The following is a 27,485-nucleotide window of genomic DNA, read 5'->3' on the forward strand; positions in this document are numbered from 1 at the left end:
AGGGCTGAGGTAACCAAATGCTCAGCTAAGGAGATGGCAACGCTGAGGGTCCAACCTCATGCCTGACACATGCAGGGTTAGAATCTGCTCATTCTGAGTTTCACTGTGGGTCTGTCTTACAAACTCTGTGTGACACTGGCAGGTCAGTCAAGGTCTTCAGGCTTCAGCATCTCCAGAAGTCAATAGGAAAAACAATATCTTTCACCGTGTTCCTGGCCTAGAGTGAATAGTCCATCAACAGGAATCCTAATGTCTATCACCTAAGAGCGCAGTGTTCTGATTGCTACAGTACAGTGGGCTTTGGTGATGTGCCTTATAGGAAAAGAAATGCATTTATTTTTGGTGTGGAAGGGAGCACTTTCCTATCCTCAAAGTAAAATACTGTGGAGTTCCACAAAAGGTGCCAGAAACATTGCCTTTCACATACCTTATTTGCCTACAGTGAGGAGCGTGTGGCCATGGAAAGCCACCCATACCACTCAAGTTCTACATAGAGAATAACAAGCATAGAGCCACTGGAACATCATCTAAATCTATGTTCTAGTCCCGTTTTTGATGGCCTCTGAAAGCAGAGGCCAGGGAACATGTCCAGGGCAGAGACTGGTCCTTGAGGAAGGATGCTTAATAGAAACCAAAAGCAAATAACCACATTGTAATAATTAGACATTGCAGAGAGCTCAAGGCTGGTGAGGATGTCCCAAACCAGCCCAGTCTCTCCACCTAACAGAGCAGTAAATGGTGGGCAGGGGTGAGAGAATGTTCAACCTCCACACTCAGATACACACAAGTGTCCTACACAGATGTGCACAAGCTCGAAATTATGGAATATTAATAGTATTTGTAGAAGCTGAGCACATTGCCCTTTTCCCATTGGTAATATGAGTTGCTTCCAATATTCTATAGGGATAGAGGCAGGGAAGGTTTTGAGGTGGGTTACTAATGATGCATTTGCCTCTTCCCTACTTCCTAGTCTCCCCAACTCCTGCTTTAGATGTGCCCTATACATGGCCCTAGCTTCCTGTGTGATGTGGGACCCTTGTCTTCTTTTTTGATGGGCTCCCTGCCATTATGCTCTAGAAACTACTTGACCTCACTCTTCCAAAGAACACTCCTTCCCCACTGAACCCAGAACACATCTCTCCCTCTTGTTCTAATGCTATGTCTGCCCAGAGCAACCAACCAGACCCAGAAAATCTCCACAGACTGGGAGCTTATCACTCAGTTTAGTTCATGTTATCGAGGTAAAACCCAGAATTAACTTGACTGCTGATGTTTCTGGACATTCATATTTGGTTTTCTGCAGAAGTTATCATCCTAGAGTGAGGTGTACAAACAAAAGAGAGGGATAAGACACCCTAAAGAAAATGCAGTGTTTCTGTATTTTTGGACTATTTGTTTGTCTGTTAGGGGACTTCAGAAATTGTGCACTGGAATGTATGAAGGGAGGTGTGGGTTGTCAAAGATGACACTCTTGTTCTTTTGAGATACTTCCTTAGAATAATTCAAGAGGGTAGAAATGAGTGGGAGAGAGAGAGAGAGAGATAAAGCAAGTTAATGTAGGTGGAAGTCTGTGAACGTCTTAGCATCTAAGACTCATAAAACTGAGCTACAAAGCTATTTCTATATACGTTACTTTAGTCAGGGAGTAGTTACTGAGCATTCAGAATTCTGTGGTAATTCTCAAACATAGTAGCTGCTTGGATTACAAGAGTGAGCAGTGTTCAGGACCACAGAAGAAAACTTTATGGGCATGATCCAAGTTCTCTCAAGTCCTGTGTACCAGTCAAGTCCCTGTTTCTTGACCAGGGCAGACAAAGGGAAAATAGGGAAATTTTAAAATCACAACTCAAAACCTTCAATGCCACTGTGTCTAGAGGATATTAGAAGTAATTTATATTAACAATAAGAAAATGGCAGTGCACTCTGATCCTGATACAATAACTACGTGTTAATATTTATCTATCCAATATACTGCGCATGTGCATGCACGTGCTTGGGTGTTCAAATGTGCTTACATGTGTGTGTGTGGGGGGGGGGTTCATTGCACACACACGTGCTCGTGCATGCATGTGAGAGAGAGAGAAAGAAAAAGAGAGAGATGTGATGTGTGTGTGTGTAAGCCAGAGGTCTTCCTCTATTACCCCCCACCTCGTTTTTGAAAAGGGATCTCTTACTAAATCTGAAGTTCACCAATTTCACAAGACTAGCTGGCCTACAAGTCTGGGATTCTCTTGTCTCTGCCTCTCCTTTTCCGAGATCACAGGCATCTGCGACCATACCCAGATTTTTATAGCAGAGCTTTAGATGAGTTCAACTCCTCATAGCTCAGCAAGCATTTTACAGACTGAAGCATTTCCTAGACCAACTCAGCACATTTTGTGAGCTCTAACTCTGTACCTAAAAAGGAGATGCAAAGTTGTATATGTCATCTGGCAAAAAGATCACTGGGGTGGGGTACCGTTTCCATGTTAAAATCTAAAAGAGTTTACACTTTATCAGAAAGCTAAGATCCCAGGAATTGTCCATATTCTTGAAACATTTGTAGAACTCTGCTGGATTATCTTGGATTTTATTTCTTCCATCTTTGGAAATACGCAGGGTCAATTCTTTGGAGCCAATGTTTCTTCTGACAGGGTGGCCAGAGGAGAGAGGGCAAAGACATGACTCTAGCAAATGTGTGTCTACCTGTGAAGGTTACAGAGGGGGCTGCTGAACAAACATGGGTTACCCAACAGATCTCCATGAGCCAGACAGCTCTGCAAAAGCAGTGCAGAGAGAGGAACAGTGGTAGTAACTTTGAACCACTAAACTCCAAGTCATGGAGTAGAGGTATAACTTGGTAGATGCCTGTCTAGGAAGATTAAGACACTGGGTTGGATCCACAACACTATAAAATAAATTAGATAGATAGATAGATAGATAGATAGATAGATAGATAGATAGATAGATAGATAGATAGATAATAAGCAAACAGATAAATAAAACCCACCTCATAAAGGATTTGTGGTCCATGGATGGGTTCTTGGTATCCCACATATACACACACACACACGTGTCTATCTTTTTTTTTTACACTATTTTTCAATTACATTCTAAGAACGGTATGCTACGTGTAGATTAGCATGGCTCTTTTCCTCCTTATTTTCCCTCCTTAATTCCATCCCATTTATTCTCCACCAGTGCCTAGCATAGTTTTAGCTCTGGAATTAATTATCACCAAAGCTTAGCAAGGCATGTAAAAGGTAAAGGGGAACTTAGACCCTAGGCAGGAAACTGGATAATGTCTGTTTTTAACCATTAACTTGAATGCATCAAAAGTCTACAAAAAAATGTCCTTACAATTTCAGAGGACGTTGTGTGGTAATGGTAGCCAAGTCCCACTACCCTTGCTCCAATAGCATTGTCTCATTCAATTAAGACACGTGTTCACTGATTTGCTTTGTGCCAGATCCCTCCTCTGATGTCTAGTACAGGATGCTATTTATTAGTAAACGGCCCAATCTCCAAGCAATCACAGAGCAATCTCCGTGGCATATGCCATTGGTTGGCTATCTATATATTCATTTCAAACACTACTCTTCCTTGCTCTTCTTTATTATGGAAACTGGGCTTTGTTAGAACCAAGTTTGCAAATGAGGTGGTTCTTTCAAAGTCTGGATAATGAGATATGAAAAGTGTAGCATATCGCTCTGGGGAAGTATGGGCTTCCTTTAGAAAAGATAACACTGGACCCTTTTCTCTCATGTCCAATGATTCCTGGGTAGCAATAGCTTTCAGGAAACCACTATGTAATACCATGAGGACCAAGAGAAAAAAAACATAAAAAACAAAACAAACAAACAAACAAAACACAAAACTAAACTAAACTAAACAAACAAACAAACAAACAAAAACCCCAAAACCAATTACACTCTTAGGATTCCAAACTGGGGTAGGAACCTCCATTTTCTGGACATACTGTGTGAAAAACGTCAGCCTTCATTCACTTGAGCTAAAATCAGTAGATTGTTCAGTAAATCAAAGACAAAGACACTGCCAATTGACTCTCAGCCTCTTGGGTTCATTTATTTATAAGCAGCATGCATCTGTGCACACATATGACATATTGCAGCTTAAATTCCCCGGTAGCTCTTCATTTCCTCGGGCAGGTTTGGAAGGATCTTGGTTCCTGATGCCTTCTCCTGCACCCACCAGCCTCACCCTCGGTGCCTCCTTTTTTTTCACATGATGGAAAGTTCAGAACAACAACGTTTCCTCTAAAAAGCATACTCTTTTGGATCCTGTGAATTGGCTGTATTGTTTCCTTGCTTAAAATTCTCTTCCCAACTTTCCTTGCCTGCTTCTGCATGTTCTGCAAATACAACCACTGAGGATCATCTTCTCCGGGCAACCTTTCCCATCCTTGAGGTGGAGCTAGGGGCCTCTTTTCTCTATTACCATAGAATCTAGAAATAGTTCTACCTTTTTACTAATTGAGATGGGATATGTCTGTTGGGAATCTGACTAGGCCCTCAAAGGTGAGTGTCTCTGACCATGGGGCCAGTATCTTCACTCCTCTTTGCAATTCTACTCAGTGACTGGTAGGAATAAGGAGGCTCTGAGCATGTGGTGTGAAGGCAAGGGAGCGAGTGGAATCATGATGAGTGTGTATTGTGTCGATTGAGCCGTCAGCATTGAGAAGTTGTGTGCATCCAGTTCTCAGCAGAATGTCAGGGTATAGAATCCTAGTGGACAGGCTAAGTTCCCTCTTACTTTTCATTATTTTTTAAATTGTTATTTGTTTGTTTGTTTCCTTGCTTGCTTGTTTTCTTTCAGGCTCAGTGTAGGCCTAACTGTCCTAGAACTCGCTCTGTAGTCCAGGTTGGCCTCAAGCTCAGAGGTCCTCCTGCCTCTGCCTCCTGAGTGCTAGGATTAAAGGTGTGCACCACCTCTGACCAACTTCATTCTTTATTTTTAAGACAGGGTCTCATGTGGTCTCATCTCTCTAGGTCAGAATGGCCTAGAATTTTCTGTTTGGTTGTGGACAGCTGAGCTACTGAGACTTGTACCCTTTCCTCTGAAGTGCTAGGATTATAAAAATGCACAACATACCCAGTTTTTTGCGGTGCTGGAACTGAATCTGCACATACTAAGCAAGAGCTCTACCAACTGAATTACATCCCCAACTCACGGATATTTTGCTTCTAATTGCTTCAATTTCTTGAGAGAATCTTCCACTGTTGGACAGATACTAGTTTTGCCCACTTTGAATAATAAAACATCTGTTCATTTCTGTATTCATTCTATTGCTTGTTATCGCTTCCCCCCTTTTGTCTACTGTGCTGGTTAAATGAGCAGGCTGTACAACATGACCCACTGTCATCTACTACTGACTATTCTCCAGTAGGACCAATGACACCCCCTCACCCCCACAGATACTAGAATAGAAATGTGTCCTTCAAGATCTCTGATAGAACATCTGAGCTCCCATGTGTCCTTGTGATTTGTAATTGTCTTGTCTTCTCCTTGTCACATCTGCCACCATGGCATCCCTGACTACATTTCTTGCAAACCCTATCTTCAGTTCTTATGACAGGACAGTAGCCTGCCTTCTCTTTCTCTTTCTTTGATGTTTTAATAGATTTTCTTCCCATCCTGCCACTAGCATCACCCAAATATGAGCATTCTCTTTATGGGTACATGGTTGGCTAGTCGGGGAAATGCTCTGTCCAGTGTGAAGTCCAGAAAAACTTGGGGATGGAGAGCATGGTAATTAACTGACTTGGAGAGTTTCCAGAGAAGGTCTTCAATCCACTTTAGAAGTTTCAGAGTACTTTACAGTCTACAAGACTAAGCTCCATCAGGCAGTGGTTGTGCATGCCTTTAGTTCTAGCACCTGGGAGGCAGAGGCAGGCGGATTTCTGCGTTCTAGGGCAGCCTGGTCTACAGAGTGAGTGTCAGGGCAGCCAGGGCTACACAGAGAAACCCTGTCTTAAAAACAAAACAAAACAAAACAAAACAAAAAACCAAAAAAACAAAAAACAAAAAAACAACCAACAACAACAAAAAGACTTAAGTTCCATATTATGTATGAATTTGGTCATTGATGGGGCTCACCATCATCTTTCTGTCTTTCTCTGGGGAACACCTCCACAAAGAGGCACTGGGCAGAACTCTGTTGAACAAACAGAGGCCATCACACAGATGCTTCCTACCAGATAGCTCAGTGTCTACCCCACTCCAGCCACTCTGAACCATTCAACACCAAGCGCCTCATGCTTTCTCACCTTCGGGCATGTTCTTCTCAGCACCTCCTCTGTATGAAATGCTTTCCCAATTTATTTTCAATCCGTGTAAGTCTTGCTCAGTCTTCAAGGCCCATTGTCAATCTTACCTTCTTCCATGACTCCCTCTTTATGAATGTAATATATTTCACACATTGAGCATTTGTATCATTAATTACTGGGTTGTTGTTTTGTTTTGTTTTCTGAGAAGTCTTACTATATATTCTGTCACCACTTTGAAAGTATTTTAACTACAGGCATGTACATTATAGCTGGCTTCTTAGTCAAGTTTTTAAATTTTATATCTAATATGTAAATATGTAAACATATATATGTATATATACTCTGCGTGTGTGTGCTTGTTTGTGAGGGTGAAGACATGTATGTATCACAGTTTACTTGTGTAAATCAGACCACAATTTGCAGGAGTTGGTTCTCTCCTTCTGATATATATGTTCTGAGAATAGAATCCATGTCATCTGTTTTGGTGGGAAGGACCTTTACCTACTGAGCTATCTTTCTAGCTCCTTTTAGTTGCTTTAAATGGCTTCTTGCATGGCAATTTTCAAGTTGTTTGAAAACTTATGCTACTTTTTACCTTCACCCCATAAATTTAGTATCATATCTTAGAAAGAAGAGCTGTCTGGTAATTTCTGATTGTTTTGTTTCATGTGACACAACCCTGTTGGAAACTCAGATCCTGCAATGAGACCCTAATTTGAACCTCAATGGTATGTGCTACCTCTGTGACCTGAAGACATCTTTTAGCTTCCCAAATCTTGAGAAGTTGGGAAATTGATGGTACTGACTCATTTCCGTGACGGCGATTAAGTGAGACCATGAACATTCTATGGTTACCTAGGTCTTTAGCCCAGGATAAACTTTCCAATAAAATACTGTTGTTGACATCAGGGATCACGATGAATGTGATTCTTCAGACACAGATTAGACCTCAGTCAATGCCAAGGTCAAATGAATATTTCGCTGAAACCCTTTGATTACTTTGTTCCATGTGACACTAGGGAAGACAAATGCTAGTGACGGCAACTCAGCAACAGAGCTTTAAATGATGTTTTAACTTAGCTCATTCCAAAGATGACTTCCCCTCCATCCATCATCTCATCACCCAAGCACTCAGTCAGAGTGCGAGTCCATTAGCCCTACACTGGGATGATCTAGAAATAAAAGCAGAGAGCTGCGGTGTATTGCTTTGCAATGATTTAACCAAGCACAAACAAGCACATTTGGAGGCTTTTATCAAAATAAAACTGGAAGGCTGTGAGGCTCACAGGTCAGTGATCGAGAGGATGTCAAGCTGTTTTTAACTTGCTCTTCCTGCATTAGAGGCGTGCAGTAATCTGTTCTCGGGCTTTTAATTCAAAGATAGTAAATCTGTGGCTGGAAATTTCTGGACCTTAATGACATTCATGTCTGAGAGAAGACACCTTGAAACTCCGGACTGTGATTTCAGTTGGAGCCTGAACAGAGACAAAGGCTCATTCTAAGGGAGGAAGGGTTTATACGTGGGAGAGTAATGACTATTGTGAGTGCCATTTTCTGTTCCCAAGGCTCCGCAGCAAAATCACCTGTCTTGGAGAGTGAGACTAGGCTTGTTTGTGAGAGAGGAGGAGTGGACAGACAAAGCACCATATTATTCAATGAGTTACCTAAGAACAGACAGAAACACTAACACAGATAACAGAGGAACAATCCAGACTACAAACACATCATCTTTAACATTTTGGAAGCAGTTCATAGGATTTGAACAGACCAGGAAATTAGTGGAAGCAGATATCAATGCTACATTGACGTTCCCAGCATGCCACCTTCTCGTCATCACTAGCATGTCTGAGTACCTATGCAGTAAAGCTATTACCATGGATGTCTACACGGCTGTTAACTCACAGTTTGTCCATATGGAACTCCCCCTGGGGAAGGAAATATCAGAGAACAAAATAATCTGCCACTACAGAATCAAAATGCCCAGAATGACTGAGCTATCTCTAAACGAATCTTCCAAGAACTTCCAAGTGTTGGCAAAAGGGGACGATCTGAGTTCTTCAAGTATTCCATAATATTTTTTGTCATGTTTTAAGGAGAAAAAAATGAAAGTCTTCCAGGAATTTTATTTTCCTTTTCATTTAGATGTATTTATTTGATTTGGATGACTGTGTTGCCTGCATTATGTAAGTTCGTCACATATGGGCCTGCTACCTGCAGGGATCAGAAGGTGCTGGATCCCTTGGAGTTTAAATTACAGATAGTTGTGAGTCCCTGTGTACATGAAGGGAAAATGAACCCAGGTCTTCTGCAAGAGCAGCAAGTGCTCTCAACCACCAAGCCATCTCTCCAACTTAGGATATATTTTTCTTATGAGCCTCTTACCTGGTTCCCAACCATGAGAACCTGTCCATCATCAAGTTATCTTCTCGCACCTATATGTGTAATAGAAGCACTTTGGGGATTCCTCTTATGTGTACTTTAGGCTTTCCTAGTATTCCTGTAGGGTGACACCCCCCCCAAGTCCCAGTACTAGAGACATTTGCTTAGTGTCTGTTTCTGTAACAAACAGAATGTACACCACCACCATGACCAACAAGATTCCAACAATGACTTTGCAGACTGTCTGCCTCTTCTGAAAGAGGAAGGCGAAGCTAAACCACATTTATTCAGATGCCCACGCTGGAGTAGTGAGACAGCCCTTAGCAAGTCAGAAACCTGAGAAATAAGTGACTTCTGGTCATGACAAACCATGTCTGTGCCATGCAAGGACTATCTACACCCCCAAACAGTCTGTCTAGAAGACCAGTCAGATGCTATAAACAGCTCTACACGGGCTCTACAGTTATGACTGTTAGAAGAGGCCACTGACCTTTAGAAAGGGTTAGTATCAACTATTGATAATAAATTTCTGTTGTTACAAATAATCCCAAGATGATCTGGGCATGTAGCTCAGTGATAGAGCACTCGCTTAGCATGTGCGAGGCCTTGGACTTGACTGCCACGCCCCACCCCAAATCAAAAGACTAACTTTAAAGTAATTACTTTATCTATGGGGCATGTGTGCATGCACACATACATGTGTGTGTAAATGCCTATGAAGGCCAAGATTGATCTAGAGGGCCTTTCTCTATTACTCCCCAACTTACTTTTGAGGCAGAATCTCTCACTGAAATGGAAACTCACTGAGATGGCTAGAATGACTGAACAGTAAGCTCTGGTGATCCACCTGCTCTGCCCTGCTAGCACTGAGGTGACAGAGGGTTGCTGCCATGCCCAACATCGTACAGAGGTGCTAGGGATCCAAACACGTGCCCATCGAACCATCTTCCCAGCTCCTCAAAACACTAATTTTTAATCTATTATTAGTATTACAAGCATTTGAAATGAATCATGTTAAAAAAACAAAGTCCATTTGCTCAAATTGCTCTCCCTTAAGCACACAGTCACCGGATAATGAGCGGAGGAGAAGGAAGATTCAGATTCCAGGGGTACAGGATGTAAAGTCATAGCATAATCTGCCCACTGGGCAAACTGGGGACAAGAATATTGTGATAACCAGCAACTGCCACCTACATGGCAGCACTATTCCGAACCACCTCAAATTACCCTTCTCCAGCATCTGGAGGGTGAAGAAGAGAGCTGGGAACACTAGATGCTACGTCGGGAGATGGGAGAGGAGCCTGTCCCACGCCTATCACCAGCAGACTTATGAACTTCATTAAGTGGCTCTTCCGTGAGCCTCATTTTCCTCCCATGCAAAAGGTCACATGAAGTGATTCAAGGATCCTAACTAGCCAGGAGTACACAAAGAGAACCCCACAGCGGCATACTGAGATCTTAACTTTTAGCATTTACTCTCCAGAATTTACCATCAAAACAGGTCCTGGCTCTTAGGAAAGACACACTCTATCGGATTGTTTTCTGTGTAATTGTGTTTGACGTGAAAATTGAAGGCCTGGGTAATTACATTTCGTCTTCTCCTTTGATAGCAGGGAGGGAAATCAGAACCACCTGTACAAAAGGGTGACAGACTGACACAGAAGGGGCATCCTGAAACCTTGCTTGGTGCTCTGTGAACAAATAAACAGGCCAACAAAACACAGCTGACTTTTGTCCTCCCCTGCTGATTTTATAAAGCTCATTTTGAATGCTGTCAACTGTTCACAGATACCTAGAGACCTGTTTCCTTTTGCTGTTGCCTTGTGGGATAGACCTGCATCTGCACCAAGGTGTGGGATAGACCTGCATCTGCACCAAGCTGCAGAAGGTTATAAATACTAAGACACGCTGGTGGTTTGAGACCCAGTAAGGACGGACAAACCACAGAGAACTGTACTAGATGGGTCTGACAGGCAATTCTCCTGCCCGCTGCTGCTGTTTCCCAAGTGACAGGAAAAGGTTTTGTCTGGCTCAGCAGGTCTGTCATATGCCTGGCTTCTGGATGTCAAAGCTTGCGGAAAGCACATGACTACGGGGTGGTGAATCAACACTACAGAGTATGCAAGGCAAAAATGGAAGCCATTATATTGTTTGGCTAAAGAGGAAGTATGGGGAATGGCCTAGAACATTTACTTCGTGAACCTGAAATTTCATGAAATGAGAGCCAGGAACTGTGATCTCTGGACAAATGTATTCTAAAGCAGCCTGACATGAAATTAAAATAGTGCAGTCCATTGAAGAAAGAACCCTGTTGACTAGCTAGGCCTTCCAAAGTCTAAGGTGGAGGAAAGGTTGCAACATTTCAGAAACTCTTCAAAATAACTCCTGATTGGACTCTACAGGACTGAGTCATGGCAGAGAGCTTCCAGCTGCTGCCGGTGTGTGCTATGTAGGGTTTTCCTTACTCCTGCCCATGTGAGTGCTATGTAGGGTTGTCCTTACTCTTGCTGGTGTGAGTGCTATGTCGGGTTGTCCCTACTCCTGACCATGAATGCTATATAGGGTTGTTCTTAATCTACATCGACTTATGGTTTTGACTCTTCAGAGCCTTTCCATTCTTCTGGAATCCTCCACTCCCTTCCCACTTTTCCTCTTGGAAGGTTGCAACCCTTTATCACAGAAGGGAGAGAAGTTCTCTCCTGGTGGTCCTCCACACACTCCTAAAAGTAGGACTCACTCTTGAAAATGTTCCCCTTTTTCATAAAAAAGGTAATTATTTCTTATAACTTTTTCAATAAAAATTAAGTCAAAAATACAAAATGCTTACTATACATCTACACAGGCCATAAATCCTGGCTGTCCTTCATTATTCTTCTACACAGTGCTTCTGATTTCTGATTTCACTCTGTTCAGTAGCTCTGTAGAGTTTGCATAGCGCTTCTCTCTCTCTCTCTCTCTCTCTGTCTCTGTGTCTCTCTCTCTCTCTCTCTCTCTCTCTCTCTCTCTCTCTCTCTCTCTCTCTCTCTCTCTCTCTCATCTCACTACATAGAGCAGCCTCATTCTTACAGAGATCCGCCCACCTCTGCCTCCCGAGTGCTGGGATTTGAAGTATGTGCTCCCACGCCTGGCCACGATTCTCTCTGTTGAAACATTTTCATTCTCTAGTCTCGTCAGCTGTCATTACATCTCTCCCTCTTTCAGATGCTAACCGACTCCATTCTCTACCTGAACTCTTCCTAAGCCCTGAGCAGCCCTGCTTGCCTTCCTTTCCTTCCACCTTTATTGGAACTCTTTTAGCAAGTTTACAAATGACCCACTTTATCCTTAGCCTGCCCAAACTCTTTTGTAGTCAGTTTACTTTCCAACCCCACATCGTTCCTGAGCCTCCTGTCCCGAGTCATGGCCACTGGTCCAGCAAAGATCGTGAGATGAGCATTTGTGCATGCTATGATTCCCCACTAGCCTCTCTCAGCTTCCACTGCCCATCCAATATCAAACTTTGATGACTTTTTTCTAAACTTCCTCTCATCTCTGGATGGCATGTTCCACCCTTCTTTATCACAGGAAGTCTCACCTGGATACCCCAGCATTCATGTCTATGGCTCCTGACCCTAACTTTGAGCCTCCTCCTGTTGGGACTTAACACCCACAAGGCCATACATGTTATCTTTCTTTCAGACAAGAAATCTTGATTTAGTCTCTCACTAAAAATAATCTTCAGCCTCCATGTAATGCAGGTTGTACACTTGGGCCTTCTAAGCTCCACTGCAGACTGGCTGCCCCACCCCCATTACAGCAAACCTGGCTCACAGCCCACAAACACATAAACTACTTCGCCATCCCCTTTGTTTGTGCACACTGTCCCCTCTGGCTGAAGGATGCCTTCATTCCATCTGCAGCTCACCTGCTCACCCATTAAAAGCCAGCTCAAATATTACTCTGAAAAGGCCTTCCTAGCTTCCCACAGGCTATTCTGCTCACTGCTGGGTTCAGTGTCCCCATGACCCCGGAGACTCCCTTCCATGGAGTCATTACTATGGTAGCTTTCCCTCTCATACACTGCCTTCCTTTACTAGACCACGAGCTCTCTGAAGGAAAACATCAAACATTCTTCAGTTCTGTATCTTCATTACCCACCTTGTTTCTTGACTAATAAATTCCTGCCAGAGGTATATTAATGGAAGATGTGGTTTTAAAACTGTGACAGAAATAAGCAAGAACAGAATGGAACTAGGGAAAGGACACATTCTGTCCTAGCCATAATTCCTAGAGCTAGATGCTCAAGTAGATAAGAGGAGGAAACAAGGTCGCTTCCCAGGGACTCATAAAAGCCTCCATTCTAATCCTTTAACAGATTACTTGCCATCGCTAGAAGAGGAAGAAAACCCTTAGAAAGTGTAAAAATCTGTTTTCCTCTGTCTCTCATTTCACACTGTTCCAGTGCCACTCTTTCATCCTCTGCCAGGACCAGGGGGACCAGGTTTGATCCCACTGTCACCATTTTACTACAGATATTCAAAGTAGCCCGAAGCTTGGTGCCTAAATTAAATTTGAGTGTTGCTAAGCAATATCAGGCTTCACAAACAAGAGTCGAAGCTAGCTTTGGCATGCCGTGCTCACATCTTTGGCATACAGGTGTCTTGAAAAGTATCATATTTAGGAAGAAGGAATGGGAATAGAGAAACTTATTTTAACCCCATTTCTCATCATAGCTAGGCATACATTTGAGGAGACCAGCCCTGATGATTCTGTTATGCTGTTTCTGATCTTTGACAAGTCAAAATATATTGTTCAGCGTGTGTTAGTCTATCTGCTAGATAAAGCCACCAGCATAGCCTTATTCACCTGGGTTTGTACTCTGCTTAGACAAATAGCAGGAAGCTCATACATGCAAAAGGCCAGCCAAGACCAGACATTGACATTCTCTATTGCCTGTTGCCAACCAAGTTCAAATGGAAAACTTGGGACACCCACAAGATGAAGTGAGACTTCAAGTGAGAACCCGTTTATAGAAGCCCTCGAGTCCAGAGGGACTTGCCTCAGCTCTCTCGTGGAAGTCACAGTCACCCTGAAATCTACTATTAACCTCTTTGTCTTAAATAAAGTTATGTCACTCAAGCTTCATCAGGAGTAAGCCACGGGGCAGGAGCTCCCTGTAAGGCTAGCCTACAAGAAAGGGAATCAAAACAGTTATACAGTATAGAGCCAACTTTTATCCAGTATTTTCTGTGATTTAAATGTCAAGGCAACTTGGCAGTATGAGTATGCCAAACCTGGAAGAAGAAAAAGAAGAAAAAGCCAGTCTCAAGAACATTGACGTCGCTTGTTTACCTCCCCTCTTGGGCTCCAAATCTCTGTAACCATGTTGGCATAGGCATTTGTATTTTAAAGGATGTTGTGATTGGTACAGCTACAAGCAGGTGCAGGTGCCTCCCTATCTGCTGATGGTGGGCGCTAATTAATGGTATATGACAAGAAGAGGGATGGACTGAAAATTTAAAGCAAAATCTACTGAGAAAGCAGCCATGCAGAAAATCGCAGAACTGATTTCAAGTCCTAGCTGTAATTACTATCTACACATCTCGGATTCTTTCTTTCTTTTCTTTCTCTTTTTTTCTTTTTTCTTTATCTCATTTTTATATAAGTTTTTGATGCGTGTCCTATAATAGCCTTGAACTCATTACATGGCTCAAGCTACGTTCGCCAAATGCTGGGGTGATAGGCACGTACCATCGTGTTTGGATATTTATCGTGTCTTTATATCTTATTTCTGCAACTATAAATAAATTGTTCTTACTCATCATTTACTCTGTACAGAAGCTCTGGAAGGGATAAACCAGGACGGAAATGGCATCTCTTACAAGAGGAGCATCCCTAACTTAAAATTTCAAAACATGAAGTGGTCACTATCTAAAACTTTTTGAATATCAACGTTATACGACAAGTAGAAAAATCCCATGCCTGACATCAAGCAACAGGTCACAGCCCAGCCCAAACACAGATGCACTCAAGATATTGCATAATCAATCACCGGACTGTATACACAAAGGGTATATGTGAAACGAATTCCCTATTTTTATTTGAGTCCCACCTCCAATATATCTTCTTATCTATCTGCAAATAGCCCAAGATCAAACTCAAACAAAACGAGCAACAATAAGAACAGCTTGATTATCTTCATACAAACGCTGAACTTCTAATGCAGTAACAAAAATGAAGAACTCGGAGGTGCTTTACTGGTCATAGCCTGGAGAAGGTTAATGAAGCCAGACTCATCAGCAAAATGGAAGCTCATGGGTAAAGACTTCCATACTCTCTCTACTTCCAAACAGGTTGAGAAAATCCTTTTTTGCAGAGCCGTTGATTTGAGCATGAACAGGCTCAGACCCAAGTGTAAGTTCACGGGAATGGTTTGACAAGAAAACAGAGGACAGCCACGTCCTGCTTCAGTCGCTTGTGAGCCTGACCCTTAGGGTCCTGTCCTGACTTTGAGCGCCACTGAACTGAGAGACCTGTGGTGTAGGGCTCCATACTTGGAAAGTTGGACTATGAAGCTGTTATTAATAAAGGAAATGCTGACTTTCCCCCACTACATTTATAGAAAGGTTTCATGGTCTCAAAGCTATGCCAGAGACACTGTGAGAAGCAGATAGCCAAGAAGAAAGAATGCCAAAAACAGGAAAAGCACACTGATGCCTGATTAAAGTGTGTGCAGGGCCGGGGATGTTGGCTTCTGCTTTTCCCGTAATGGACCATCAATCCTTCGTAGGGTCTTAGAACACATATTCATATGGCTCCTGTCAGTGCTCTGAGTGTCTCAATGAGTCATTCATTGGAGATACCTTTTTATAGTCGCCTTGGAGAATAGTCTTGGGCTCGTAAGCCAATGGGATTCTGACAAGAAAGATCAGGAAGAAGCACTCCTTTCTGAGTCAAACTATTCTATGCATGGCTCCCTGTGAAGTCAGGATGGATTCAATAGCAGTCTTTATCACTAGACACTGGACTTGTCAAAAAAATATTTTAAAAGTGCTAGAGGAAGAATTGTATAAGTCTTCAATGAATAAGGAAAAAGAACCCACAAATACCCTATTAAACATAACTTCATGATTGTCAATGACAAGTTTTTGAACAATTTTCTAATGGTGCATTAGCCCAACCAACCTGGCCTTATCAATTAGCATGTCAACCTGTATTTATTTCTGGCTATAAAAAAGGAGTGTGTGGTTAACTGCCACTACATCTTCTATGGCTTAAAGCATAAACCCATGTGCAAACCAGAAAAGTAGTATCTGTTGTGGTTTGTGCCAAGTATGATATATATGGCAAGCAGCCTCATCACGCTTGCTACTTAAACATTGTTGCCCCAGCAGAGGAGAGTTTCCTGGACAACAAATAGGGTGGGTGGGTGGGTGGGTGGGTGGGTGTGAGTGACTGCCTGGATTCTAAGCAGGGCTTCCTCCACTCAGGGCAGTTTCAGCCAAAGAGAGCCAGCCACGCCTCCTCCCTCCAACCCACCACCAAGGAGCTCTCCAAGGAGAACTGGACCAAGTGTCCCACAAAGGCAGGGATCCAATCCAGGGAGAGGAAATGCTGGACTCTGAAGTTATCCCTGCCAACCTAGAGAACAAGTTTCCTTTTCTAACTTAGCTCACTGTCATCAAAGCAGGTCTTTCTCATCAAAGCTCAGGCTTCCAGCCTACCACCCTCTGGAGGATGCCTTCTTATCTGATTAGATAGGCTATGCTAAATATTCAGCCACCCAGTACTGGCTGTGTGTGGGTGTGCGGGATAAAATCTTCATGAACACGCCTTCACAGGGTCATTTGTTTAATTTCAATTCTGCAAAATGTAAAAATAGAACCAGTGCTGTGAGGGGTTGAGGCTTGTCAGCTTCAGCGCCCAGCCTTCCATCCAATCACAAAAGCCATGCTGTTCTGCTGGCTCATTGGCTCCCTCCCTCCACCAGAGGTAAAAGTAGAGACAGAAGACCTGGCAGCAAGGTGCCACTTGCTTCCACTGTCTCTGCTCTTCTCACCTCTTTGGCTCTTCCATGCATATCTTTTCTGCTCTTGTTTTTCTAACACCCTTCCTCCCTCCCTCCCTTCTTTCATTGTTTCTATATGCCATTTTTCTTCCCCCTCTACTCCCATGCCTCCAGCACCTTCCTCTGAGCTACTCTCTGGTCTTCCAAAGCAGCTTTCTCCAGATGTGCTGGGTCTCATACACTCTTCTAAGACTTGCACCTCACCCCCACCCCAACATCTACCCTTAACTCATTTCTTATGCTTTCTTCTAGGCTCTTGAGAGCCCAGACTCTCAAGATACCTAGAAAGAGGACACTTGTGAGATCAATTAGACAGAATGGCGGAGGAGCTGGGGGAGCTGTCTTTTCATACTCTGTCCTCTAGCTAAATACGTTCAGTATTCAATGAGTGTAGTGGTGCATGGTGGGAGGGGAGCAGGCAGGTGGTACATCATTGGTCTTGTGTTCTGAACAAATCGATTTTCCTGAAGGCTTTTAACAAGCTAAAGGCTCAAATGGCACTCGCTGATTCTGAGCCCTGAAGTCTACCACCATCTCCCAATTAATCCCACTCTTATCCTGGCTCGGAGAGGAGAGTCAACTCCTCAACCAGAAGTCCTGGGGCTCTATCAAAGCCCCGCAAGGGTGTTGAGAGGAGAGATGCTTCCTGCTCTGTGCTTTTTGGGGTCTCAGGCAGGTCCTGCTGTCTGACCGGGTTTCAAACTAACAGAATTAAATTGTTCCTGTCCACTATTAGATATAGCTAGTGAGGTAAACTCATCTTGTGGCTCCCTCAGCATGCCTATAGTAAGGTCTTCAGTAGTGATGTCTACCAGTGACAGGTGCTATTCTTTTCTCCTTCTATAGGTCTTTGGAGACTCCCCTACAGACAAAATTTCACTGTTGATTTGAGGAAAGTCTGAGAGAGAAGTTGACTAGCAGATCACTAGTTCTTTGGTTCAACAAAACCAACCCACTGGAACATAAATTCTTTGGGGTTTAGGGCTATCTTACAGATCTATACACCAATCTCCTGCCGTGTTTCCTCCATCTAGTAAATTCTGTTTTCACACATGTACACTGAGCTGTTGACACAGTAAGATGACCCTCCCCTGTGTTTCTCCAGGGTCTCATTTCCCAAGATGTGTCCCTTCCTCTGCTGGCTATAATACTGCTTTCCTATCTCTCACATCTTTAGCAGCATCTACTCATTGTGTGCAGGGCTCACTCAACAGCTATGAAGAAAATGGGCTTTTGGGGCACACTTTGGATTCCAGAGCCTTACACACCAAAATAAAGGGCACGTGGAGTGTAGCAGTCAAAAGATAAATGCCTTATATCTGCTTTGGATATATTGGGGTGTTAGGTCAAATAGGAGATCTATTAATTTTATTATCATTTCAAGAATGACTATGATTGTGGTGAACATGGCCCCTGGTGTACCAATCCACTGGTGCAAAGGGGATAAAGGTGAGGAAGAAAGAGAAGAAAGATGCTTGGAGACTAAAACAAGAAGAGAATTAACTGCGGAAAATCCCAAAAGTAAGTTACCCCCCTTTATCAGGGCATGTACAGCAGATGATCATTTGTAGCAGAATTGTAGACAGCAGCCCAAAGCCACACACAGCTGAAAGGCACATACCACCTGTGCAGACGCAAAGCCAGTGGGAACAGAGACTGGCAGCTGGAGCCCAGCTGCTGCCTGGGGGAGGGGTCGGCAAGACTGATGATTTCAGCTTTATCTACAGACTGCAGATGTGTGGGATGGGAGTCTATATACACCAAGCTGATCTTTGAGGACATTCCATGATGGCTGCCGTTTAAGAACAGAGATCAGGTGATGGTAGCAGGAACCAACAGAATCTCCTTAATAAAGATGTGACTTCATTCAAGATCTGTGATCCTTGAAGACAGCTGAGCAAGCACACAGGGTGCTAATGTCAAACTGAGATTTTAGGATGGCATCTAGTTTGGGCCACATTTTAATCAGTTGCTCCTAATACTTGAACTTCGACAGTAATTTCAGAGCCCAGCCTCAAATCTACAGACTCATAGCAACATTTGAGTACAGATGGTAGGGATACCAGAACTTTCATATACTTTTATGAGACCCCGAATCACTTTGATTCTGGCAGAACCATCCACCCAAGTTGCAGGTTGAAGAAGAGCTTCAGAGAAGGTCACTAATTGAGCCAAGAGAAGACTCTCTTTCTCTGATGACTGCCTCCAAATCAGCAAAAGGCAACTTTAAAAAAGACCTGTGAAGCCATGGGGCTGGCCTGGATAGGATATTAGGTACACATAAGAGACATGATCTTCAAGTGAGGGACACTGGTGAGAGGCACAGTTGGAAAAGGGCGAATACATGTTCCCCTCAACCAGAGAACAAGATTAGAGTGCTCAGTGAGAATCCACAGGCCTATGCTTTGCCATCCAATCTTATAAATGCTGGGTGGGAGGTATTTTTGTATTATGATGCTTTCCAAAGAGCTTCTGTATCAGATTAGAGCCGAAGAGGGCCCTGGAGGAGGAGACAGAAATGCAGCATTTTCAATATTGAATGTCCGGAATTTACATGGAGGGGCTCTAGCTAAGATCTGCGCACACACACACACACACACACACACACACACACCCCGCCTGAAAAAGCCCCAATGCAGGAATGTGGCCTTGTTGGTGTTGACAAGAGCTAGCTCAGCCCCCTGCACCAATTTCTTTGTTTTTGCCTGGAGTGGTGGGAGGTTTGCATCTGCTGCTGTCATGAAAACATTTGCTTTTCATTTTTACAAGCCTTTAGAAAATTATTTTTTGGGGGAAAAATATCTAGGGAATCTTCCAAGCATATGTAACATGAACAGTCCTGGACCTGCAGTTGAGCTCTCTATGACAAACACAATCCGAATCACAACCTGAGTGCATGCAATCCACTCTTTGGTCCTCTGCTTCCTTGAAGGCACAGGCACCCTCTTGAGGAGCTGTGTGGAGAAAGATGTTTCTCCAGGATTGTGCTTGGCTGATGGGTTCAAATAAGCCTGGACCTTACCAACTTTATTCTACCAACAGCACCTTCTCATCTGCACAAGCCACAGTCGTACTTCTCCTGGAAGGAGTCGGGACTCCATGAATTCCTGGGTCTAAGTCAATGGACCCTTCCATTGTCAAGCCTTCCACCTCCACCCCATAAAGGAATTAGAAAAACTGAAGTGCCCCCAGTCTCAGTAGCTCCCCTTTGGTGGGTACTTTGTAGTTCTACCAAGTCTTGAACTCGAGTCGTGCTGGAGCAGTGAGTGTGAGCTGGATTGGGGTGAGGGGAGGAGGCAGGGATGGGCTCTGCCCAGAACAAGGAAAGCCAGTGTCCCCAATTTCAAAACTTTTGCCAGAAACGTAGGAAGACACAGATACAATCTCCAAGTCTTCCTTTCTCCACATGCTCTGTGCACATCTCCAACACTGAATGAAGAAAGAAGCCAGCTGGCCACCTCCGGAAGTTGATGAAGGCGACCTATCTTAGTGGTTTTCTGAAGACACCAACTCTGGGTGTTTGGACATCACAGCCGGACCACAATCCATGCTAATAGCTTTACCATGCCCTCTGGCAACTTTGAAGCTGGACTAAGAAAGCTGGGGATCGAACAATTCCGCCCCCCCCCCTCCTTCACCCAGTTCCAGAGGGCTCCCCCAACATCATCAGTCTGGCTCCCAGGTGCATGCATCCTGGGATTCCCGTAGGTTCACAAGTTCTTACCTAGGTCTGTTAGGAAAGCTGTTCATGTGGACCCCAGGGCTGGGCGCGTAGCGGTCAGCAGCGTCCGGGACACACCAGCTGCTGGCTACTGCTCAGCACATCTCCCCGTGGGCCTGGCTTTGCAAACAGGAGAGCCAGTCCCATCTGGAGCAGGGGAGCAGTAGAGCGCAGCCTTTGGACTCCCGACCAATGCGTTCGATCCAGTCGGAGATACCTCCGGTAGGTGAGCGTGGAGGCAGGTTCAGGGTCCCCCTGCGCCCTGGGACAGCTTTGGAAGCGATGAGGGCGGGGACGCGCGGCGCGAGCTAGTGGAGCTCCCCTGCCAGCGCGCTCTCGGCTCCCGCCGTCTGGGTGGCTAGGTGTTACCGCAGCGCGATCCCTCTTTCTATATATATCCACAGCCCCCTCCCAGAGCGCAGCGCGTTGGCTCAGTGTCGTCCCGGACTGCACCTAGGTGGTTTCCGCTCTCCCGCCTCTGTCCCTCTCCGCTCTTCTCCCGCTCTCTTCTCTCTCCTCCCCTTGCTCCCCCTCTGCAGGAGAAGTCTGGATTCTCCCCGTTATTGCCTTGCTCCTGACACTTAGTACTGCAGTGGAACTCCGCACAGGACCAGGCGGTTCCTTTAAAACCAACTGCTGGGTTCAAATCAGAGCATCAACTTGGTGCAGAAACCAACGCCAGAAGTGCCATTGTCCTGTGGTTAGGAGGAGATGGCAGCCTCTCTTGGAAACGGATGACAGTATTTCATGGAAAGGGTGCTACGAAGAAGCATAGCAGAAGTCCACAGGTTACCTGTGGGATCTTCAGGACAGTGTGGCACCCTGGCTGACTAGTATTAAAATCAAAGTATTGAAGCCAAGGAGTTAAGTTGAAAGCTCTCAATGAACACAATAAGAAAACGGAAGTTCAGAGAGTGTCATTGACTGCCAGGAACATACACCTAGCTGGAAAAGTCCAACCTGAGTTTTACCATTGTCGGAGGCACCCACATTCCCACCCCTGAAAAAGAATGGGCTTATCTGGGGCTAAGTGTGAATGTGACCCTGGCGGTCCCCGTGCAAAATCTGCCCTCTGGGAGCTGTCTGAACCTATATGGTTGATGGGTTAACATGGTCACTCACCAAAGCCATTTCTAATTACCTCCATCCCTTCTTCCAAGACGTCCGGGAAGGATGACAGACACCCAAGGTGAAGCGACTTCCAAGAGTGAAATGACAAGCCACTTCCGGTTCCAGGCCTTAGGACACCCAGCTAACAAGATGGGTTTCAGAAAATCTCCATTGTCCACTCGTTATTTTCCACCCGTCCCTCCACCCCTCAAGTCATCCTGACCATCCTCTAACACAAATATTGTCATATTATCCACAAAAGAGAGTACACCCCATTTGCTTCTGAAAAGTACCCCCTGGCAGCATGAGCTCATCAGCAAACCTCTCCATCTGCAGCCCTAATTTCTCTTTATTGGAAGATGCTATCTCCGGCAGAAACCTCTTGCTCACAAACATCCCTCTTGGGCAGTAACCTGAAATCCCTCAGGTCTGTGTATCTGGTTTTGATTATGATCCTATGGAAACACTAGCCAAGTTGATCTCTTTAGAGAAAGTTTGACAACTGCTCCACCATTATGGACACTGTGATAACTCACAGAATAAGGAAACCTCCCCTGAATTACACTATACACCAAGAGCCACGCCATTTTCACCTATGGCCTTTGAGATGCAGGGCACAGGATAGGAAATTGAACTCTGAGCTTCAAATGGAGGAGTTGATCTATAGGATCCCCGGATTCCTGGCTCAACTAGTTTATGGCTGTGGCTGTGGATATAGGACACACGAGGAGATCAAGACACAGGAGAACATACGTCTCACTTCTGGGAATTTAAAGGGAAATCCTCGTGAATAATATATTACTGTTAACCTCTTTCTCACCCTGCACAAGCTCCTTAACTTGGCCAAGTCTCATAGGACTCATAAGGTTAACACTGCAACGGTAGGTCATCCGGCACATGGTAAATGGAGAATACATTTTATTCCCTTCCTCCTCTTTCTTAGCTACTCAAAAGCTCTCTCCTATAGAGGTATCCCCACCTCAGCACAATCGCCCACAGTCCTGTTTATCTTCTCCTTAAGATCTTGTTTAATTTAATTTAATTCTGGTTAATTTAAATGCATATTGTTTAAACATTAATTTATTTTTAAGATTTATTTATTTATTTTATGTATATGAGTACATTGTACATATGAGTACATTGTAGCTGTGTGGATGGTTGTGAGCCTTCATGTGGCAGTTGGGAATTGAATTTAGGACCTCTGCTCGCTCATGTCAAGCCTGCTCACTCAGTCCCTGCTTGCTCTGGCCCAAAGATATATTTTTGATTATTATAAATAAGTACACTGTAGCTGTCTTCAGACACACCAGAAGAGGGTGTCAGATCTCATTACAGGTGGTGGTGAGCCACCATGTGGTTGCTGGAATTTGAACTCAGGATCTTCGGAAGAGCATTCAGTGCTCTTGCCCACTGAGCCATCTCGCCAGCCCTTAAATGCTTATTTTACACATTCTGTTTCTTGTTCAGCAAAAATAAACTAGTCACGTTATTGTTGTTGTTGTTGTTGTTGTTGTTGTTGTTGTTGTCATCGTCTTATGGTGTCGGGGTTCTGACTTAGAGCCTCGCCCATGCTAGGCAAGTACTTGTGCGCTGAGCTGTGTCTCCAGCCCTTGTTCCATACATAACAGGGAGGCAGAACACTCCTATTCTAATACACTTGCATTTATTTTATCTACATCTGAATCCCCATGTTTTACCCTGCAGACACAGCCATCACCCTAGCTGTGTTTCTCTAGGAGGTCTAAAGAGTATGGAAGTCAGCTTCCTGGTTTTTACAGCCCAGAGCAGACTTGCATGCACTGATAAAGCTAGAGAAGCAGTTGGCCCCTTGTTTCTTTGTCTTTGCAGAGTGAAATATTTTTCGACATCTGTTCTATGGAGTGTTTTTTTTTTCAGTATTAATAGATGGCACTCAAGCAAATGGTACTACAACTGATCGAGTTTGAGAAATCATGAGTTAAGTACACTTCAGCCTTCCCTGCTTTGGTGCAGGGCCTGTCTTAGAGGGCTTTGGGCTGTATAGGATTGTGGATAGAAGCATGGATAGAAGTGGCTGTGTCTCACTGAACATTATCTCATCTCCATTTCTCAGTAGCTGCAGGATATTGGACAAGCTGCTTACCCTCTTATGCTTCAGTTCTTTCAATTTTAAAATCAACACGATTATACTGGATAGAAACATGATTTGTCTCAAATCCCTTACAGCGAGCAAACACTCAAAAATTCTAGTAGTCACGGGGCTAGAGAGAGGGCTCAGCAATAGAGAGCACTCACTGCTCTTGCAAGGGACCCAGGTTGGGTTCCCAGCGCCCAGATGCCTGTTCATAACTGTTACTCCAGTCCTAGGAGACCTAACACCATCCTCTGGCCTCCCCCAGCACTATATACAAGTGATGCACATACGTACTTACAGGCCAAGCCGTCATATACACACAAGTAAATAAAATTTAAATCTCTAGTAGTCTTGGGAAGACTGATAATAGTGCTATGGAATAGCTGTCGCACACAGCTAAAGCTCAGTGGTGATGCTGCGGAGTTTAATGATCATAAAGCTGCTATAGGAAGCTTGCCCTGGACATCCAAGGACGTTCTCCCCAGTGCTTGAAGGAAATGAGTAAGAGTTTGAGTAAGCACAGAAGTATCTCTGTAGCGCATATTTCTGCACACACTCAAAAAATGAGCAAGAAGAGTATTACTCATTTATAGGCTAAATGCTTCCTTTAATTGAACAGCTACAAGATACCAGGCGCCGTTCTCAGTGATTGGTATTCACTATCCATCTACACCTGGATCTTTCTACATTATCTTAAAAACAATTTTTTTTTAAATTTGGGGGGCATATGTATATGTGGGATATGCGTGTGCACACTCAAACACCTGAGTGTGTGTGTGGTGTGGCATGTGGCACATGTACGTGTGGATGCACAGGTCTGTAGATCCATAAGCCGAGACTGGGGAGAATATTAAGTGTCTTCTTTCTATGACTCTCTGCCTTATTCCCTTGAGGGAGGATCTCTCACTGAAGCAGGAACCTTCTTGTTTAGACTAGGCTGGCTAGCCAGCAAGCACCCAGGATATGTCTGTCTCTGCTTGCTAACTCTGAGGTTTGAGGCATGGGCAGCCATGCCTAGCTTTTTATGTGGATACAGGAGATTCGAACTGAGAGCTTCAAGCCTGATAAGCAAGGGCTGTTACTTGCTGAGCCATCTCCCCAGTGCCCTTTCTCCTTACCAGGACTTACAGAAGAAGCTATCCACACCCTCATTATCAAAATTTTAAAAACGAAAGTTCAGAAAGTGTATGAACTGAGAGGCCAAATCAATCCAGGGACACAATTAGCAATTGCCAGTCTCGCTGGGGTCATTTCAGTGTGACGGAAGAATGGGTAAGTCACACACACACACACAAATCCTGTTCTTCGGGACATGGTGGGCACTGGAGAAAGTGCCATCTTACTGGGATCATTTGGATGAGGTGTTAATTGAGTAATTAACAATTAAGTAAGCATTGAAACCAAGAAAATTAACTTGTCAGTTGTCTCCCACTAAGGTCCCACTGACTAGATCCAGTCTGCCTGCCTAGCACTCCCATTGGCCCATGAATAAGAAACACAGCATCTATAAAAGGACAGAAAGGGTTATTTTGGTTTGTAGAATTAGAGTTAACCTCAGGGCCTCACATACACTAGGCAAGGAAGCACCCTAGCCCGGAGCTATACATTCAGTAGAAAAGATAGTTCGTATACATAGAGAAATGAAAGAATAATTTTCTTCCTGCTTATAGCCAGATGTGTGGAATGTGAACCGTGACTCCACATGAGCACTTTTACCCCTAAACATCCTTCTAGATCTCTCCTCATTTCCTTGCCTTCCATCTCCAGCAAGGAAGCCACACTTGTGGTATAGATGAGACTTCGGGAAGGAGGCGGCTTCTCTGTGATTAATGGCAGTCTATCCATCCCGTGCCCTTTCCCTGAGGCCTCTGGTATCCAGTGGATAAGAACAGGGCTGGCTGCAGGAGGCAAGAACCCTAAAGGCAGCGACAGACAACTCCAACCAGGCTATTTCCTTTTCCTATGGGATTTGGAGAGAGACCAAGCTAATAAAGGAAAAAGCCAGAAGAATAAAATAAAGAGAGAAAAACTAAAGCTTTGTTATTTCCCCAGGAAAGATATAACAAGGAATTTGTGACATCGGCATAACTGAACTGAAGATAGGATAAAACTACTCAACTTCTGCAACTGGAGGAATTTCTGAAGCCCTGTTCTGAAACATCTGTATTGTGGATCCAGTTGCATGTGTTTATCTTAGGGGGCTGGCATGGAGGTGAATAAAACACCTACTTTTCTTTTTTTATTATATTTATTTTGTAGAAGCAGGTGTGTGTGTGTGTGTGTGTGTGTGTGTGTGTGTGTGTGTGTGTGTGTGTATTTGCCTACCCTCATGTTGCATAAACATGGCATACAAGTAAAGGTAAGAGGAGGATTTGCCTAAGGCTCGGACATTGAGCTCAGGGCAGCAAGCTTGGCAGCAAATGCCTTTACCTGATGAGCCATCTTGTCTACCTCAACCTTATTAATGATCATAATATATAATATGTTGTACAAAGTGTTACTAACACAAGATTTTTTTGTAATCTTTACATCAATCCTGTGAGATGAGCTTACTTATTGCCACATTACAGGAGAGAATTTGGAGTCTTAGCAAAGGTTAGGTAGTTTGCTCAGAGCTACACAGTAAGTATAAGATATGGCAACAGGATCTCTACTACGTGACAATAATTCTCCCAGTGACCCTGCCATTTCACACTCAGCACGTCACACACATGCTCATTAGCCAACAATCTTGGAAAAGGAGTGAACACTTCTGTCTTTTACATGAAGAAACTGAGGCACAAACCACCTTGATGTGATCTCTAGAAAGTAAGTTGTGTCTTGGATCCAGTGCTCATTGTATCAACCCATCAGTAGCAAATAGGCAATTTTTGGATTGTATATTCATGGTACTCTCAAGAGTTAGAAGATACATCACTCTGGAGGGGATGTCCCTGGAAAATTACCATGCCAAGCCAATCACCTGAAAGTTCAGAGCTGAAGAAATCCCAAGAACTCATGGGGTTTCCAGCCATCTGGGGGGATTTCCAAAAACTAAATTTTTCCTATACTGACTCTCTCAAAGGTTTGCTCAAGGGTTCTGTTTAGCTTGTGCAGAAAAACATAGTAAGGTTAAAAGAATGACAGTAGCAAGAGCACACACTCAAGCCAACACTCAGGAACTCGGGTACCACTGGAAGTGCTTTGTGTCTGATTTACTTACTTAAGCACAAGTCACACTAGGTAGTTGTCACCTGCGTTTTGTATGTGAGGCAATGAGGCTCAGAGAGGTGATGTCATTTGTCCAATGTGATAGAGTTAATGTGGGCAGAGCTGCGGTTTAAACTTAGGTAGTCTCCCAACAGAAGTGCTACTCAAAGCTTGCCAGGCTATCAGTACACTCATGATCTCTTTCTCTCTCTCTCTCTCTCTCTCTCTCTCTCTCTCTCTCTCTCTCTCTCTCTCTCTCTCTCTCACACACACACACACACACACACACACACACACACACACATGCCTCTACCAAATAAATAATAAGGAAGGTCCTTGAAGCACCTTCCAGAATTGACCATAGAGGCTCTCTGAGTCAGTGCCCATATCTGACGGAGGAATCCTCCAGGACTGTCCACACTCTGAAACTGGACCTTGCCCAGGCACTTGGCTCTTTCCCTCTACCCACCTCGCTGCCAGCATCACCAGCTGCCCCTTGTCAGCCCTGCACAAAGGAAGGCCAGATTGGCTGGGGGAGGGGCAGCAGGACTGCTCTATCCCTCTTGCCAAGTAGGGGACTTCTCTTCCCTTCCCCCTCCTCCTGGAAGCTCCCATCAAGCCTGTATCACCAGCTTTTTGTGCTTTACACATCCTGCTTTC

The 27,485-nt window shown here is 44.1% G+C and overlaps 1 protein-coding gene across 8 annotated transcripts in view; it reads right to left on the minus strand.

Moving 5' to 3' along the window:
* The window catches only part of Gramd1b (GRAM domain containing 1B), a 240,382-nt gene extending 217,371 nt beyond the window's left edge, over positions 1–23,011 (minus strand). For 7 of the 8 annotated variants that reach the window (XM_030244300.1, XM_030244303.1, XM_030244302.1 and 4 more), the window contains exon 1: positions 20,417–23,011. In XM_030244300.1, the coding sequence (XP_030100160.1) occupies positions 20,417–20,442 (26 nt within the window). In that variant the 5' untranslated portion in view covers positions 20,443–23,011. The remainder of the gene's footprint in view (positions 1–20,416) is intronic. The other variant, NM_001357617.1, reaches the window with a different exon arrangement.
* Positions 23,012–27,485: the final 4,474 nt, after the last annotated feature.

This window comes from Mus musculus, chromosome 9, assembly GCF_000001635.26.
Source record: "Mus musculus strain C57BL/6J chromosome 9, GRCm38.p6 C57BL/6J".
Classification (NCBI taxonomy): Eukaryota; Metazoa; Chordata; class Mammalia; order Rodentia; family Muridae; genus Mus; species Mus musculus.